Source organism: Protopterus annectens, chromosome 11.part0 (genome assembly GCF_019279795.1).
Source record: "Protopterus annectens isolate FY-2018-M chromosome 11.part0, PAN1.0, whole genome shotgun sequence".
Lineage (NCBI taxonomy): Eukaryota > Metazoa > Chordata > Ceratodontiformes > Protopteridae > Protopterus > Protopterus annectens.
This window is the reverse complement of record NC_056745.1, coordinates 682,924,206-682,944,558: the sequence shown is the minus strand read 5'-3', so window position 1 is coordinate 682,944,558 and position 20,353 is coordinate 682,924,206. Positions and strand designations below refer to the sequence as shown.

The 20,353-nt window shown below is 36.3% G+C and overlaps 1 protein-coding gene across 2 annotated transcripts in view; it reads right to left on the bottom strand.

The window, feature by feature from the left end:
* Positions 1–20,353, bottom strand: part of RFX4 (regulatory factor X4) — a 690,122-nt gene that overhangs the window by 215,068 nt on the left and 454,701 nt on the right. For both annotated transcript variants that reach the window (XM_044088142.1, XM_044088143.1), the window contains exon 13: positions 9,651–9,768. In XM_044088142.1, coding sequence (XP_043944077.1) covers positions 9,651–9,768 — 118 coding nt within the window. The remainder of the gene's footprint in view (positions 1–9,650; positions 9,769–20,353) is intronic.

The window sequence follows — 20,353 nt, the reverse complement described above, 5'->3', positions numbered from 1 at the left end:
ACTTGAGATGTGCTTCTGTACTTTCCTCTGCCTCACGCCCCCCTTGGTGGACTTTTATTTTTAATATATTTATACTTGTTGACCCCACACAGTATTACTGATCCCTACATTTTCTCACTCTTTAAAGGCAGACTAGCTTCACAGCAACTCTATCATATGTTACCTGGTATTTCAACTCTGTCTTTTAATAACTTCACACTTGAGTTTGAAATATACCAGCTTTAAACCCCAGCACAAGCTCTAACCTTAACCGGCAGCTCACTTCATCTCCTTTAAAGCTACAACTACCCACATCTATTTCCCCCGATATTTATCTATTTTTTCCTTCATAAGTTGTTTCTATATTTTTGTCCCCGTGAGAAGTTTTCTTGCAGATCTGATGAGGCATTTATGAAAGTGTATGAGGTGAGATGGCTTCAGTTCTTTTTTATTTTGTATTGTTGAGTTGGAACTATACAGATGACAAGTATTTAATCTAACTTATTTTATATAAAAATACATACTCCTACTTCTAGATACCAAACCAAGTGAAACCAGTGACAAATGTTTATATTTATTATTCTACTACACCCCCCCCCACCCCCTTCCACTTCTCCAGTCCATTTAAGCTTCTGCAACATCTATTCGTGTGCTGTAATAAAGTTTATAATCCCCCTCCCCCACTTGTATTGATCCATTTGTTCACAGCCAAACTTGAGTTTCTGATGAAATGTATTATTATTTATTTATTTATTTTACATTTGTTTACCGGGAAAGTCCAGCTGGACATGTGTCCTTTTTCAGTGGAGGCCCGAGGAGAAAAGCCGGGTTATAAGATTTAATAATGTATTAAAACTAGAAAGTGTTACTTCCACGGTGGTGCAGCAGTAGCGTTGTTGCCTCACAGCAAGAGGTTCTCCCGTTCGATTCTCGGCTGGAGTGTGGGGAATGCCTTCTGTGTGGAGTCTGCATGTCCTCCCTGCTGTTGGGTGGGCTTTCGAAAGACATGCGTAAATGGCCATGCCTTCGTTGAAGGTTGAATGTCAAGCTGGCACCTCGGCGTTCGTGAAAATCTACTGCCAATCATTAGTGGACCGGAGTTCCGCTGTGGTGACCCCTAACCGGGAAAAGCCGAAAGACAACAACATTAAAACTAGAAAGTACATGACTTGAGTGACTGGTTTGTTATTAATTAACAAAGTTAACTTTATTTAATCTTAAATGTGCACCTAGATGCCACTAAGTTGGAGTCTTTTCCGATTCCATTGTTCTAGTAGAACAATGGCTAACTGAAAACAACCTGCTTCTCAACCCCAAAAAGACCAAGCTTCTCCTTTTCCTTCCAAAAAACCTCAGTCCAGCTAAAGACAACTTCACCATCTCATCCTTAGATAATACAATTATCACCACCAACTCAAACACCAAATTGCTTGTCGTTACTATAGACGACCAATTACAATTCGACCTACATATCTTAAACTGTATCAAAAATTCCAATCAAAAACTAGATCTTCTATACCATAACAACAAATATATACCTAACAAATCTAGACCTGTACTGGCTCAAACATTTATTCTGCCATCCCTGCTGTATGCTGCTCCCATACTTACTAACCTCCAAAATAATCTCATAACCAAACTACAAACCATCTATAACAAGATAGGAAGATTTGCAGCCAGTAATAGCTACGAATCCCATCATGGTATATCCCTGAAAAGCTTAAGATGACCTGGGCTCCCCCACATGCTTCACATATCACAACTACAAATTTCACACAGCATCCTAAATAGCCCCAACTACTGCCCTGCCCTTACATCCATAATTACACCCCACACACCCAATCGTGACCTCAGAAGCATGCATTAAAACCTTCTGCAGGTGACCAAGCCAAACAAAAATATTGGAAAAATATTTTACAGTTATTCCGTTGCATACTCATGGAACAAACTTCTATTGTCCCTTCACTCCACTACCAAAAGTGGAGAATTCAAAAAGCAACTAAAATTGAATTTCCAACATGCATGCATATGTACTTGTCAGGAAATTACTTAATGAATTTTTTGATTTTGAATTGGTAACATATCTGAATATGATCGTAGATTATTTTTTATAAGACCTGTTGCTCCTACTACTATTGGAATTGCCTGAGTATCTTTCTTCCAGATTGCTCTCATTTCTGCCTGCAGATCTTGATTTTTTATGACTTTGTGTCTCTCTCTATATGCAGGACACTGTAGTCACTGGGTGTGGTGATTTCAATGAGCAATGTTACTTTTGTCTTCTTTTCTTGGACGACTATATCTGGTTTTCTAGCATCTATGTTTTGAACTGTTGGTAATGGGTGATTCTATGTGATGTAAACTTCATAATTTTCTATGATGGTTTGTGGCTCATTTTCCAGTATTTTTCAGCCACTTCAGTACTATAATGTCTACACAATTCCCAGTGCAACAATCTTGCCACATTATTATGCTTTCTGCCATTATTGTGTCACAACCAGCAACTAGGTGTGCAACTGCTTCCAATTCAGTTTTGCAAAACCTACATTTGTCTGTTTCTCCCACATGTTCAATGGACTTTATAAACCAACATGTACGTAGTCCACTATCTTGAGCCGCTAATATTAACCTTTCATCTCTTGGTTTGAATTCACCTGTCCTTAACCATTCCTGCATTCATTCCTGATTAACATGAGGTTCTTCCAGAAGTTTTCTGTACTTGCAAGTATATTTATGCATTTCCACATTTCTTGCCTTCTCATCTGGTCCTTCACCTTATATTCTTTCTTTTGTTTCTTGGCACATTCAGTTGCTGCCTGATTTTTATCTACTTCTGGTTTGATTTCCATTTCTGCTTGACACCAATATGCTTCTGCTAGATTAAGCAGAGAAGTCATCTTAGATTTATTCTCCTCATGTTTCAAAACTTTCACTACATTTGGGTATCCTGAGGTCAGCAGATATGTGTGGAGTCCCATGATTGCAGATCTATACAGGTAATCAGTTTCAAGGAGGCTCACCTCTCCTTCCAACGAGGAATATATAATCTTGGTATACACTGATTTTTATAGATCATTTGGCAAGCATGACGCATCCTTCTTGTTTTAATATCTAATCTATCCAACATGTTTTGGGGCCAGTCAGTCACTCCAAAACTGTAAGTTAGGACAGGAAGAGCAAATTGGTTTATAGCTTGGATCTTGTTCCTAGATGTCAACACTGTTCTCAGGATTAATTTAAGTCTTCTAAAGTATGTCTTACTAAGTTTTATTTGCATTTGTTCATGTTTTATTGCTGATCCTTCATCAATTCCCAAATATTTATACACTTCCTCTTGCTCAAGTTCTGTTATATCGCATTCTTGTCCCAGACTGCTGTTTTCCTTTTTGCACATTTATCAAGTCCAAATGACATTCTATCTTCTGAAAAAGTTTTGACAACTTGCAGCTGTGCTTTCAGATCTTCATCTGATGAGCTCTACAGTTTTAAATCATCAACAAAGAGAAGATAAGTCTTTAGACTTTGTTGTTTTCTAGGAGCCAAATTATAGCCATGACCTAAGCTGTTAAGTAAACAGCTTAATGGGTTAAGGGCAAGGCAGAATAACAATGGTGACAGAGAGTCACCCTGGAATATCCCCCTTTGAATTTTTACCCCTGGGATAATAATTTGCCCTTTATCATGGCTTAATTGCAAAGTGGCCTGCCACTGTTTTATGGTTATTGTAATGCAGTCAATCAGTGCAAGGTGTCTCTTATACATTTCTAAGCACTCTTTTATCCATGAATGTGGGATACTATCAAATGCTTTTTTGTAGTCAATCCATGCCATACTACGATTCTTCCCCTTTTTACAGTTTTCCACTATGACTTTATTTAACAACAAATGATCCTTTGTTCCATATGACTTTCTTGTACTGCCCTTTTCTTCTACTGCCATAATTGATTTTTCTTCTAAATGACTATAAACTCTGTCAGCGTCAATTCCTGTGTATAGTTTATACGTCATTGGAAGGCAAGTTATTGGTCTATAATTTTGAGGGTAGCTTGCAGGCTCACTCTTAAAAAGGAGCATTGTTTTTACTGTTGTTAACCAGGTTGGTGACTGTTCAGAGTGTGCATATAAATAGTTCTTACTTATGGCTAAGTGTTCATGCAAAGATGTTAATACTTTTAACCAAAAGTTAGGTACTGCATCTGGGCCTGGGGTTTTCCAATTAGAGGCTTTATTTTAGTTTGTTTCAATCTGTTTAGCTGTTACTTCATCCCATTTCATATCCTGTACCTTTAAACTTCTTATTCTTTCTTTTACTTCTTTTATCCATAAAACATCTTTGTTATGTTCCACAGGATCTTCATAGATACTTCTCCAAAATGTATCTATTTCTTCTTTTTTTAGCGGTCTTTCAATTCCTTCTACCTTGTTTCCCAATTCTCTGTAAAACTTTTATGGGTCATCAATAAATTGTTCATTTCGTACTTTTCCTTTATATTTATCTGTGTATCTCCTAAGATTTTCTGACTGCACTGAAATTTTAAATTTATTTGCGATAGTGCATGATAGATCTTATCTGTTTTAATACTGTGCATTGCTTTTATCACATCTATCTTTCTTGTTTTATTGATCTGTTTGCTCTTCTATAATCTTTTAACAGTGACACTTCTTGTCTTAATTGCTTTATATTTTTCTCCATTCGATACTTCCATGATGGTATTCGATTTCTCCCCTTCCTTTCCCTCACTACCCTGTGTTCTTGTGGCACAACTTTATCACTTATTAATTTAGCTGCACAGTAATATATCCTATTTACTTCTGTTATATCACATGGATCTCTATGAACAATCATAATTACTGTGTTCATTTGTTTTATCAGACTCCTAACTTTTGGGGTTTTATTCACCTTCTGCAGTCTATTTCTTTGATTGATCTTAATATATTTATCTGTTTCTATTAAATCAAGCAACTCTTCTCTTAGCTCATTTTCCTCCAAGCTAAGGGCACATCCCTTGTTTTCCATTTCCTGCTGGCATTCTGTAGAAACTTCTATAGCATCTTCCTGTGGCACCATTTCTTCAATTTCATCCTGTGACCTCCATTGCTCTGTCATATGGGAACTCACTAGCCTATCACTTCTCAACATTACTGCATCCGTTTCCACAGTTTCCTGTTCCTTCTCTTGCTGTCTAGCTTCAAGTGAGCTTTTATACTGGTTTCCTGTGGAAGGTTATAAGCTATCTTGATATGGCACCTGACCAGTTGCTTTCTGTTCCACTTGTTTCCCCTTAATTTGGATATCCATTGTTCTATCCAGTTGTGGTGCTTTCTTCATTAGATTTTCTACACCGAATCCTTCACTGCAGGTTCTCCACAACCTCAAATACTATTTCTTTAACTTCTCTATTACTAATCTCCTTTTCTAATTTTCCTCTTTGTCTTCTTATTTTTTGTATTGTAAAGTTTTCCATATCTGGATTCCTTTGCCTACATTTCTCTTCAAATATCTTTGGTGCTGGCTGCTTTTTTGTATTGGTTAGATTTGCTTTCTCCTTTGCATACATATTACACCATATTAAATCTCTTTTTCCTTCCCATGTCCATATTTCTTCTTCAGATGTCTACTGATCTTCCTGTTTCTCCTCACTTTGGGGACTTGTTCCATCATGCTGTGATGTAAGCTGTGTTAGACCTTCTGCATCAAATCCTTCACTTTGCAGGCATTCCATAACTTCAACTTATATTTTCTTAACTTCTGCTTTACTAATCTTCTTTTTTACATTCTATCTTTGTGATATTATCTTTTTTATTTTTAAATTTTCCATATCTGGATGTCATTAGTGTGGGTGTTGTGATGATATGGGCTATTGCCTGCATAGCCAGCTGGAGTTCTGTAAAGAATGATACTTCCTTTGAATATCAAACTAAGTTATACAAGATGCTTGTGTTACAAAAGTATTAGAACTGAATTGCATTTGAATATCAAACTGATTTGCACAAATGCTTATGTTACAAATGTATTAGAACTGTATGGCATTTGAATATCAAAGTGATTTGTACAGATGCTTATGTTACAGATGTATTAGAAGTGCAAGGCATTTGAAAATCAAAATGAGTTTCTAAATTTGCTAGTTTTATAAATGTATCAACAGTTGGGCCTGCTGGACAGAGAAGGAATATACATGTGGGACTGTATGTATATATGTTAGCAAAAGACACTGGAAGAGAAGCAGTTAATCTCAGTCCAGTTAGTTTTGAACAATCCTTGAAATTAAATTAGCTGTTACGCCATCAAGACAGCACCCCACTGTGCTGAATGGAACTGGAGTCAGTAGGTTTGGGAGAGGCCATTGTTTAGTTTTATGGCTCCATGGCACTGCCATAAACATTTAGGTGTATATTGTAGCTGTCCATGCTAAATTCCTGTCTCAGCTTCAAAGGGCGATACTTGAGATACATAGAGTCAGGTGACCAGATGAGGTCATTCTGCAAGCCATCTTGGAAATTATGTTTTAGATATTATAGTGGGAAATCTGTCAGTATTGAGTATTCTGTATTGGGCCTGATAATAAGAAAGAACATTCACCACATCATCTGCCTTGTTCTATTTAGTATGCAGGCAATAGTAATTCTCCTAGATTCAGTCAGAAAACTATAGTGAAGCTTAGTTTAGATATTGTTTTTCTTTATTTGTCTGAGTCTGTCCATCAGTGTTATTTTCAATATCTGCTGTGATTTGAACTCTGGTTTACTGTAAATATACATTCAGCATTTTCATGTTCTTTTATTATTTATTATTAAATATATTTAACATTTTATTATGGCTGGTCCTTTTAGAAAATATCTATCCTTTGAGAGTGCTTATATTTATTTGGTGGCATTGTGTGGGCCACTCCTGAAGGCATACCAATCGACTTCTTAGAGCAAGAAATCTGGACAAAGCCATAAATAATGGAGGGAAAAAGGCACAAAATAGGGACACTTTTTAAATATTGCTTTTCCAGACTTAGAAAGTTGATAGAATAACAGGTTTTACATTAGCATACATTTTCTGAGGGGTATGAAGCCTGAAACTCAAATGTCTATCATTAATTTTCTGTCTTTAACCCTCAATGTTTTGCCAAGGATTTGCCAGAAAATTGCAATTTTATGATAAACAGACCAAAAATGTGAGGCAAAAATCTGGACATTCTGCAAAAATCTGTACAGTTGAGAGGTATGCCTGAGGGCCTAGCTGTCTTGGTCAACTACTACCAAATGTATTAGTATTAATATTACACAGTATAGTTAGACACCTTTTGTTAAGGTCCTTAGAGTAGCTGATTGTGGAGTGTCTGGTGGCAGTGATAACTACCTTATAATAAGGGGCACAGTAGGTAAATCTGTGCCAGTCTTTCCCAAGTGTGTGTGTGTGTGTGTGTGTGTGTGTGTGTGTGTGTGTGTGTGTGTGTGTGTCACCTTCTTGGAGCAAGGACACAAAGCACTGGTTTCTCAGAGAAGGTGCTGGCGGACTTGGCTTCGACACTTGGCTGAGGACCTAACCCTACAGCTATACCAGTGGGGACTCTTATTGAGGATCTGGAGGGAGGCAGATATAAAGAAATCTGGACCCCGAGCTGACTGCGTTCCCTGTGTGCTCTTCAGGGAAATTGTATTTGGTGCAGAGAGCTGCATCTGAAATACCGAATGTATCCATTTGTATGCCTAATGCACGTTCATATCCAGTGTCAGTGGTGAGGATTCAGGCTCTTTGATTACGGGCCCAGAGAGGGGTCATCACACATGTAAAAAAACATTTTTTTGCACAAAAAAGCAGGTTTTGTGTTTCCTGATTAAGTTTCAGTATTCCCAGTTCAGTGTTATAATGTTCACTGTTGTTAATGTTCGATGTTTAGATAGGATATATATATATATATATATATATATATATATATATATATATATATATATATACACACACACACACACACACACACACACACACACACACACACACACACACACACACACACACACACACACACATTCACACACATATACATACACAGAAATGGATAGCTAGCTCGATATAAAGTTATATATCTATATCTTGATATATATACATTTACATCTGTGTATATGGGTATGTAGCTTCTTTAAATGTAACAGGTAACATAGTGACTCAAGTATTTCACATCCACAAAAATATATTATGTTGTAACTGCCAATATGCCTCTGCCCTCTGTTGTGTTCTCTGACTGTGGTACTTTTCTACTCTCTATTTATTATGTCATATTCAGCAATTGCCAATATCTCTAGCATTGTATTTATAAATGTAATATATTGTTATTATCTGTATATTGTACAGTCTTTATGTGGTGCCTTTTTTCCCTGGGCTTCTTGTGAAACTAGGTTATGTCCAATGGGTATATCCTGGTTAAAAAAAAAACAAGGAAATAAATAAAAGATAAAGATTTATGTCTTTATGCCTGACCATAGATAGACAGATAGATTTCCAATTCAATTTCATCAGAAGATTTTTTTTTTTAGTCTAAGTCTTGTCAATGTTTAAAGTGGTTTTGTGTCATATGGAACCAATGTTGTCAGTGTTTAAACATAGTTTGTTGTGAGCATTTTTATAACTAATTTATGATGCATACATTGCCAAGCGTAATTATTCTCTGGGTATTTTTTGTCCACCATTAACTATTCATAGCATAGCTTTTCAGCTTAGTCCAGTGACTTACTCAATATTAACTATGAGTCCTTGCAACCATTCTTAACCATGGCTTGCCCAGCTTTGAACATGGCTTTTCCAACAATAACCATGGTTTACCAATCTGAGAACAATGATATTTTTGTTATTAATATACACTTTTTACCCTTCTTTTTCCAGTGAGATGTATAATAACCTATGGCATGGTCATATCTGACTGCTTCTAGTTCAGTATTAACATTCTTTTCTGGCCATAAATAATCACTTAGTCAAAATCATAAATACACAGAACTAATGAAATCCCTGAGAGAATATAATGTGCAGTAGGATGCCTTTCAAATAGTTCACTACTAAGGTAAACAGTGGCATACTGTTCAACTTAATATGTAATGCTAAATAAAAATATAGAAACAAAATGGCCCGCATCCATTTAGAACATATAAGTTCTAGACTTAATAACAGCATTAAAATAACACAGTATCAGGGACACTGACTTAAAAGAAATCAAAATAAATAAATAAATTGCATTCTTCTGATCCAAAGTTTTGGGAATAAACCAGGGATTGTAATTTCCAGTATTAGTATGACTGCATTATATTTTTAGTCCATCTGTATATAAGCAAAATTAAATAACAAATTTCTAGAACTTTATGGTATTTTTCCCAGAAATTTGAAAAATAAGGAATATTTGGACTTATATCCATTCATGATGATAAAGCAATGCTGTTACTTATCATTTCTTTTTGCAGTTATTTGCACTATCCTAAAATGAACAATAAGCAATTGAGGAAGTTAAGTGTCAGGTTTCTTTTCTGCATCTCATGTGTACCTATTATAATTTCCTCAAAAACTGAAAACACAGTCAAAAGCATTGTAACCACAGACGTTTTCACTCTGTTTTTAATTCACAATTCCTGGATTACAAGTTTATCTTTGAATTAAAAGAAAACATTTAACATTTAAATTATGTACTCACACATACCAAAACTAGGAGCACTATGCAAAGTCATGTCACGAATGACCCTTGTTCCAAAACAGGACCACATCAACAGAAACTGTTGGGCAACTTTCTTCAAACTCCCAGGCCTCTTTTCAGCAACCTAAGAGATAAGACAAGAACATAGCAAATGAATATAATACAACAATCAACTTCATGAAGTGTTGTAAATTAAATAAAGTCATACATTTTTCAGTTTCTGTTTTCTTAATTTTTTCCCCTTATATTTATTAACTATCAGCACTCTTGTTTCCTGGTTGGCCATTTGCTCCAGATTAAGTAATTGCTGGTCATGAAAGGCTATCACCCAGACAGACAACAGTATTTTTGGGCAACGCTATCCTGTAGCCAGTTACTATCCACAATGACAGACTTGTAGAAACATGTGCACACTTGCTCATGTGCCAGTTTCTGGCTATAGCATTTCACCACACTGTTTGCTGGACCCAAACATCCATACTCTCATACTGACCTTGTCATGATACAAAGTCTCCAATGGGCTACAGTACTGAAGGAATCCAAGCAAGGCAGGCGACTTGGTCTTCACCACTTACTGCCACCCAACCTTGCTGGTTCTTCCAGCATCTGCGTCACTAATTGATCCAGAAACATCTGGTCACATTTATGGCTTCATCTCTGTGTGGCACATAGCCAGCAGACTTTTCCATTTTTAACAATATATTATTTACTGTACATAAACAAATAATGTTTGGTCTCATTCTTAACATAAAATGGTTACAGAAATGAATCTGTGCAATTACTGCATTTCTGTTACTGTTATAGCATGGTCAGTAAAGAATTAGATAGGTTAACGGGTAGAAGGTTTCTTTACATGAGATAACTAAGTAAAGAATAAGACCTTATATACTGCAAGATTCCTATCTGTGGAGAGATGGGGGAAGTGAAGCACAAGTACATATATTCCCTTATTGTAAGAATGTAGTTTGGGTATGTGTTATTTTATTAACCTTATTTTACAGGATAACAATTTTGTCCAAAAATTTCAAGCATTGAATTGTTGCATCTGTTCTCTACCCCTAATCAAAAACCAGTGGAACTTTAGTAAGTGAAGGTGATTGTCACTATATGCATGCAGATATGGAGACACACACACACACACACACACACACACACACACACACACACACACACACACACACACACACACACATACACACACACACTCTGATTAACTGGAATTAAGCATTTAAGGAAATTCTGTAAGAGTTATTTTCTAGAGCCTTCAGAAGAATGGTCTTCATAGACATGGGCAATGAGTTAAGCAATTTATATTTCATAAGAAGAATGCTGAGAAGTTGAGTTTGGCATAGAATACCAGTGACTGAGTGGTAGTTATGTCTGCAGTGACAAGTAGTATAGGAAGGATTACTGTTCAAGTCCCATATCAGTACAGTATGAATGCTTACAACTGACAAACTGTTGCAATCCTTTGGAACATTCTGTTATTAAAGGTACAGTTTGTCACATACTATGCTAAGGTGAGGTCCTTGCTTTCCATCTGCAGAGTTTATTATGGTGGTGAATAAACACTGCGTGACACTTAATGAAAAACAATCTCTGTGAACAGGGGCATTGTAGAATAATATATATTCATTTTTGTATATCCACATCCACACGGAGTAGGATGTGATTCTTTATGAGGACAGAACTACAGTTTTCATTTCCTTACTTTTGACAGAAAAAGTAGATAGTTAATAATAAAATACAGAATGATATTGGTCACTGATCACAACTAGTTTGTTACAAGTAACAGAAATGATTTCCTAAAATTCCCCTATTAAGCAAGGGCCAAGTCGTTAATCATATTTATCATTTACAAAGCACGAGTGTGTGTGTGTGTGTGTGTGTGTGTGTGTGTGTGTGTGTGTGTGTGTGTGTGTGTGTGTGTGTGTGTGTCTATGTTTGCATCCTGCACAAGACTGTCATTCTATCCTGTACCTGCCTGAGTGCCAGAAAAAAGCCCTGCACCCCAGATACTGTGAAACAGAGAAAGCAGGTATCAGAAAATGTACAAATGAATGAATGAATGAATGACAGAAATTTGCTATATTAGAAAGTGTGTCTGTCTGTAAATATCTGTATGTATGTTGTAACATAGTGTTAGATGGTTCCTTTAAGAATTCTATTCGAGAAACAATAAGGAAGTTAAAGTTAATGAGACAGTTTCACATTGGGATATTTAAATTCCAGTGATCTTATACAGAAGAGCTTAATGGCCTTTGGGTCTAAACTGGGTCCTTGGAGAATTCCAGATGAACATACATATCATTGTTTTGTCGATGTTGTGTTCGTTGATCTACTGGTGTATTCTGATCTGTTTGATTCACAGTGTGTGTGTGTGTGTGTGTGTGTGTGTGTGTGTGTGTGTGTGTGTGTGTGTGTGTGTGTGTGTGTGTGTATGTGTCTGTGTGTGTTGAGGGGGTATAGTATTGTGCAGCTAAAGTAATAATGGATAAACTGATACCATAAAAATGTAGAGTAACAAAGGACAGAGCAGAATGCTACCATGGAAACATACACTAAAGTAAACTATAATGGGACTAAGACAAGAAGTTTCCCTGTTGGAAGAATACAGAAAAGGGAACAGAGCATCAAGAATCCTTAACAAGATAGGTGTGTTAAAATCAATGTACAATATCAAAAATGATCATGATTAACACTCACTATTTCTAGTAATAATAATAAACTAAAAATATCAGCATAAGCAGAAAAAACTAAAAACTATGCAGATGAATATAAGGAAAAGAACAAAATAAACAGTTCAGTTGTGACCCAAAAGGTTTTATAGAGAATTGAGAAATAAAGCAAAAGGAACAGAACAACCACCAAAAAAGTAAGAAATATGTATATTTTGGAAAAGTATTTATTAAGACCCTTAATAACATGACAAAGATACTGAATGGATAGATGAATTAAAGGAAACAGTAAGGAGCTCTAATGCAGATGATACAAAATGGGATAGAGCAATAGCCAGAGAGAGAAATAGGCACAAAATTAAGCAAAGCCCCTAAGTGGAAAACCCTGGGCCTAGCTAATGGTATTAACAAAGATTTAGCCTTAACTAAGAATTACTTATATGCACATCATGAACAGACATTGACTTGGTTAACAACAGCAAAAACAATACTCTTCCCAAAGAGTGAACCTGCAAGTCATCCTAAGAACAAAATACAAGTTATACACTGGAATTGATGCAGGCAGAGTTTATAGTCATTTATAAAAACAAATTAGTTATGACAATACACTATAAAGGTAATAAAAGAAAGTAATTGAGAAAAAAGGATCATTTATTGTCCAATAAATGCAATAGCAGAAAATTATAAAAAGTAGAAGAATCTATATATGGCATGGATAGATTACAAAAAAGCATTTGACAGCATCCCACATTCATAGATAATGGAATGCTAACAAAAATATAAGATACACCCTATGCAGATCAGATACATCTCAGTGACTAACCACTTTGCAGTTAAGCCATGACAAAGAAAAAATGATTACCCCAAATATGAAAATTCAAAGAGGGATATTACAGGGCAGAAGCATAGCTGGTTGAACTAGTGCCCTGTGCCGGGGCCATGATGCTGTGTTCTCCACTCAGTGCAAAAAAAAAAAGGACCTCAGAATGAATAAACTGCATAACACAACCAAATCCTCAATCCACTACTCTCCTCCTCTGCTCCTGGCCTGATACATGACCCCACCCTCCTGCCATAGCAGCCACCTTCCTCACATATATTGTTAATAATATATATTCTTTTAAATTGTAGCAAACTGTTTGCTATGATGAAACAGTTTAGACTCTGCACAGTACTTGGTGCTCAGGTTTGAATTAAAGAAAATAAATAAATATGTATATATATATATATATATATATATATATATATATATATATATATTTTTTTTTTTCTTTTAAACTATAGCAAACTACATGCTACAGTATAGCAAGCAGTTGCTACAGTTTTTACTCTGCATGGAGTGCTACAGTGCTCAGGTTTTGGTTAAAAAAAAGAAATGTTTTCTTATTTTTAAAATTATAGCAAACTGCTTGCTACAGTAAACATAGTTGCTACAGTTTAGACCACAAAGGAGAGCTAAAGCGCTCATGTTAGACGGCAAATGCAATACCAGCTTTTAAAAGCCAGTACATATTAAACAAAAATCAGGATCATCCAACTGCATCCCTTAACACTTTGTGCCTAGGACAGTTGCCCATTTTGCCCCACCCTAGCTATGCTTCTGTTACAGAGTGGTTCTCTGCACCACTGCTGTTTTTTCTTGCCCTTAACCCATTAAACTGTTTACTTAATAGGTTAGGCTATGGTAATAGGTTAACACCTAAAACACAACCTTGTCTAAAGATATCTCATCCTCTTTTTGTAGATGATTTAAAATTCTATAGTTGATCAGACAAGGATCTGAAAGCACAACCACACGTGTTTAAAACTTTCTCAGATGATAAAAGAATGATATTTGGGCTTTAAAAATTTGCAGAAGCAACATTTATAAAAAGAAATCTGCAGTACCAGGAAAATATCAACTTGGTGCAAGAATGTGATATAAAGGAACTTGATCAGGAGGGAATGTAGAAACACTTGAGAATAGTTGAAGTGTCAGCAATGAAACATCAATAAATGAATAAAGCCAGTAATTAATACTAAAGCTAATATTAGAAATTGCTTTGACATGACATCTATGAACAAGTTCAGGCTAAAAATCAATTTGCTATTCCTGTTTTAAATTACAATTTTGGTGTGACTGACTGGCCAGAAAAAGCACTAAACCAGTTAGACAAGAAAACAAGAAAAATGCTTCCTGCTTACCTTGTGATGCATAAAAAGCAGCGCATATCAAGATTATACATCTGTCGCTGTTAAGAAGGTATGAGCCTCCACAAGACTGACTAGATATGTAGCTCTCCAGTTGTGGGACTGCATACATTCTTGCTGACCTCATCAAATCCAAAGATAGTGAAAGTTTTAAAGCATGAAGAGAAGAAGTCTTAAGATGACAGTTTTGCTTAGCTTAGGCAAAGCATTTCGGAACAAAGCAGGAATGGAAATCAGAAGTAGACAAAAATCAGACAATAAATGAAAGTGCTCAAAACAAAAGAAATAAAGAATATAAAGAAAAGACCCAGATGTGATGGAAAGAAAATTGGAAAGCACATAAATATAGTGGCAAGTTTATAAATCTTCTAAAAAACCTCATGTTGAGCAAGATCTGATGAAGGAATGTCTAATTAGAAGTGAACTGAAACCAAAAGATGAAAGTCTGATAACGGCTGCTGGACTAAACACACATTGGTTTATAAAGGCTAAAGAGCAAGTGGGGGAAACAGACAAATGTAGGTTCTTTAGCCCAACAAAAAGAATTATACACACATATATCATATTCCCACAACAATTTCACAAATCTTATATAATAACGAAATATACACGGATGCTCAAGAAATAATACAGATATTTGAAAAAATATATAAGAAAATGTATGGACCTCATAATACCCCTTCATTAGAGAACTTTAACAATTTCATCAAAGATCTTAAATTCCCTAAGATTGAAGACCAACACGTATTGCATTTAGAAGCTCCTTTTAATACAGAGGAAATTGCAGAAGCAATAAAAGGCCTAAAAAGTAATAAAGCACCAGGCCCTGATGGATTCACATAAAATTTTTACAAGTCGTTTGCTCCTAAATTGACCCCCATCCTATGTAAAATTTTTAACCAAATAATCAAGCATGGCTTCCAAGATTTGTACCTAAACAATTCTAAAACTATATTTATTCATAAACAAAATATGGACAATACCAACCCACTTAATTATAGACATATCTCCCTCATAAATGTTGACATTAAAATCTACTCCCTGGTCCTAGCAAATAGAATTAAAAAACTATTACCTAAAATTATATCCCCAAATCAGTCTGGCTTTATGTCAAGGGGACAAACATGGGGTAATACCCTGACCCTCGATGCAGCAATACATCATCTTGAGAAAGACAAATCTCCTAGATACCTTTTGGCATTAGATGCTACTAAAGCTTTCGATAGGGTCAACCTTGAATTCCTTTTCTTGACTGTAAAACAATTTAATATCCCAAATACATTTATATAAAAAATAAGAGCACTATATAAGTCTTCTTACATCACATTGGTCATAAATAAACTTGTCTCCAATATAATAAAACTAGTAAATGGTACAAGACAGGAATGCCCCCTTTCCCCCATCTTTTTAATCTATATATAGAGCCCCTATTCATCTACCTGGCACAAAAAACATTTCACCATACACCTAAAATACTTAATAATAAACGTTTAATCTCAGCATTTGCTGATGACCCGATCATTTATTTTCAAACACCTAACATGGATGTAGGTAAGATTATAAAAACAATCAGCGTCTTCTCAAAAGCCTCCAACTGTGAAGTAAATCCATCTAAATCCCTTATATTTCAAATCAACCCATTAGGACAAAATCTCCTCCCTCCCCAAGACACAGAAATTAAAGTTAAAAAAGCATTCCACTACCTAGGAATTAACTTTGAACATAACCAAAAAGACTCCTACCAAAGTAATCTTCTTAAAACCTGGACTAACATAGAAAATGACTTGGACAGATGGAAACTAATGAAACTTTCAGTTCTATCAAAAGTGGCAGTAATTAAAATTAATATTTTACCAAAAAAATTATACCAATTTAATGCTACCAACGCTATTATTCCTAACAACTTCTTTAAAAAAATCAATAAAATACTAAGTTCATATGGTTTCCAAAAAACCCAAGGATAGCTATCACAAAACTTATTTCCTCTAAAGACAAAGGAGGTCTGGGGTTACCAGACTTTAAACTCTACTATAATCTAATATGCACAAATAGACGTATTTTACTAGCCGACCACATCCCAAAATATGCGGAATCCTTTCCAAAATGGATTAATGTATAGTACGCTCATGTTTTAAAGACTAATATAAATCCTAAATCCATACCATTTATAGATGGATCTAACCTAAAAGATATAGAAATTCATGCCGCCATTAAACACAAAATCAAAACCTTTCAATCACTTCTGTCAGACCTACAACTAGAAAGTGCTTTAACCCTATTACAGCCAATACACTTGAACCCAAATTTAAAAGCAGAAAATGAAATGATCAACCTAGAGCAATATCCACAAATCAAAGATCTTACAGTCTGGGATCTATATAGACTTAAAAAACGGTCATTAAAAGATATCAAACATTATCTCAGCCTTAATAAGAAATACACAATAATATTGAGACAATTGGTGGAAAAGATATCTATCTTCAGCAACATCCCACAAGAAATAGAAAATGTAATAACAAACACACAGGCCTTAGTCAAGTTCTTAAAACTTCCAAAAAAAATGCAGCCAGCTACATACAAGTTAAGCACCTCTATAAAATACCAGTCCACCTTTACATCTGCTCAATACTGGAAAGACAAGAATCCAGAAATAACTAATGCTCAGCTCTCACAAGCATGGTTTAATACAAACAAATACTCTCTCTACATGAAATTGACTTACACCCAGTTAATGGTTAACAATAATGCCTATTACAAGCCAGAACAACTAAATAAGTTTTTCTCGAATAACTCACCTTTCTGCCCCTTCTGTCCATCAAAAATAGCAGACTTATTACATATTCTCTGGTACTGCAAATTTGCACATAACCTCTGGGACTTATTAAGAATTAAACTCGACAAAATGGGTTATGGGAAATTTACATTATCCTGGGAATTTGCGATTCTAAATGTTAACTCACTTCACGTACCCACATCAGATTTCAGAATTCTGATCCCCGTATTTGAACTAGTCAGATTATATATTACTCAAAACTGGATAGACAGATTTATTTATTTATTTATTTATTGACATTTGTTAACCGGGTTGGTCCATCTGGGCCAGGAGCCCATTTTCAGTGGAGACCCGAGGAGAAAAGCTCCAATTACATACAATAAAGTATACATGATAGTTTAACAAGCAAAAAGTAGTGATCAATTTCAAAAACAAGTGATTCAGGTGAGAAAACATTACATGTTCTCATTAAAGTCAGGCATTTCAAAAACTAAATATAAATATATTGTACTAGAGTGTATACAACAGAGTATAGTGAGGTTACGTAGGGTCATGGCAAGTACAACTTTTTGTCCTCAAAGTGCAGTTTGAGTTCTTTCTTAAATTGTAAAGTGTGTGTTATAGAACATAAATGGGATGGAAGATTACTCCATGCCTGGGATAGGGAGGACTTATAAAGTAATCTTCCAATAGATTTTTTTGGTTGGTAGATTTTGAGTTGTTGGTTAGAGGTACGAAGTGTGCGAGTTGGTGTATAGGTGAATACTAAGGAGGACAGGGCTGGGCAGGTTAATGGTTTATACAGTATGGAGTGGATTATTTGAAACTGAGATAGAAGTTGTGGGAATTCTAGCCATTGTAAGGGAGTTGAGAGAGATGAAGTGGTGAGAGTTGTGTGGGGAGTTTGTGATGAACCTTGCTATTTTGTGGTAAGTTTGTTGGAGTTTGGCCAGGGTAATAGTTTGAATATTAGTTAGAATAGGGGTGGCATAGAGAAGGGAGGGGAGAAGAGCAGCCTGTGATAGGGAAAGTCTGGCATCGTGGGTCAGGAATAGATGGTGTTGGTACAGCATACCTAGCTTTTGGGGAATTTTCTTTATACTTTGTAGAATTTGTAGGTTAAATTTAAGTTAGTCATCAATGACGGCTCCTAGTTTTGTGTGGGAGTCAGGGTGTATTTCGGTGTTATTGGAGGATGAGATAAAGTAAGATTTTAGGTGAATGTCCAGGGGAAGAATAACAGAAGTTTGGTTTTCTTAGGGTTTAGGATAACTAGATTTTCAGCTAGCCATTTTTCCACTGATAAAAGGTGTCCTGGGTGAGTGTGTGGAGGTCAGAGATGTTATTGGAAGAACAGATGAGTGGTGAATCATCAGCACATTGGATTAGTACTGATTGTTTGCAGGAGGTATATAGTTCATTTGTAAAGTATGTTGAAGAGGAGGGGACCCAGGATGGAGCCTTGAGGCACCCCAGTAGTTACAGGGAGTGAGGGTGAGCAAGCGGAGAGTCAACAAACAGATTGCTGTCTGTCAGACAAATAACTAGAGAAGAAGGTAAGGGTGGAGGGAGCTATACAGAGGTTAGATAGTTTAGTCAGGAGTAAAGGGTGAGAAACAGTGTCTAAAGATTTTGAGAGATCAAGAAAGAGGCTGGATACTAGGAGGTTTTTGTCTCGACCTTCGGCTATTGTGTGTGTAAATGACAGGAGAGCTGTAGAGGTGCTGTGGTTGGGGTGGAAGCCATTTTGGGAGGGTGTGAGGAGGTTCTGTTGGAGGAGATAGTGAAGGAGTTGAGACTGTACACATTTTTCCATAAGTTTGGAGAGAGAAAGGATGACAATTGGGCGAAAGTTTGACTGTTCTCTAGAGTTTCCCCCTTTATGCAATGGAGTGGTGAAGGATTTCCAAATATCTGGCACTGTGGATTTTTGGATAGATCTATTTATCAAGATAGATACTAGATAAGCAATGGATTCAGCAGATAATTTGAGAAAAGTGGGTGGTCGGTTGTCAGAGGAGGGAGAGCAAGGTTTTAGTTTTAGAAGGAGTGACTTTATATATGAGGTTGGGACTGGTTTTAAGGAGAAGAGATTACTGTTTAGAGGCTTGGGAGGACATAGGTGGTGTTTGTGTAGTGGTTTGTGGGAGTAAGTTTCTGGACAGTTTCGATGAAGTGTCTATTGGGAAAGGTAGCAGTTTCTAGTGGGCTGTTTGGGTAAGGAGAGGAGTTTGAGGGGGAACCTGGATTGAGGATTTTCTTTAATGTGGACCAGAATTTCTGCAGAGGTGTTTTATAGTTATTCTGGGGAGAGTTATAAGAAGATTTTTTTGTCTTTACAGACACATCTTTTGACAAGATATCGAAGTTCTTTGTATTTAAGAAGGGAGGCTTGTTTAGTCTTTGTCCAGGTTTTCCAGGTTGTCACTGTTCTGCATGAGTGATTTAGTTTCCTTAGAGAGCCAGGGGGCAAAAACAGCCTTGATTCTAATGCGTCTTGCAGGGCTAGGGAGCTGAGAATATCTAGGAATATGCTATTAAATTTGTGAACAACATCATTCAAAGGCAGGTGTTTAAGGATGGACCAGTTGATATTAGAGGATAGAGTTGTATTCAGACGAGTTAAAGTCATGCAAGCTACAACAGTCTCTACAGGAGTGGGGTTTGTTTGCTTATAGGGTGGGCTCCTCCTCTCTCATCATAGGCTGTTTCTGGGGCAGTACAGCTTCTGTGGGGTTTTCATTCAGAAGCTGCTGGAAATACTCCTTCCATCTGCCTTGGATGTCCTCTGGGCTGGTGAGCAGGTTGTTGCTGGCATCCCTTATGAAGGATGTATATCTTTACCTATGTCTTGAAACCTGACATTTTTTTGGCCCCTTATTGAGTCACTTTCCAGAAGCTGGTACAGTGCCTCTGATGCCCTATTCTTTGCTATTGCAACTTCTTTCTTAGCCAACCAGTACAGTCCTTCCTAGCCTGATCAGTCTTTTCTGTCTCCCACTTCTTCCTGAACTTTTCTTTTGATAACTTCCTAGGCTTCTGCATTCCACCAGCAGCCTTTCTTGTGT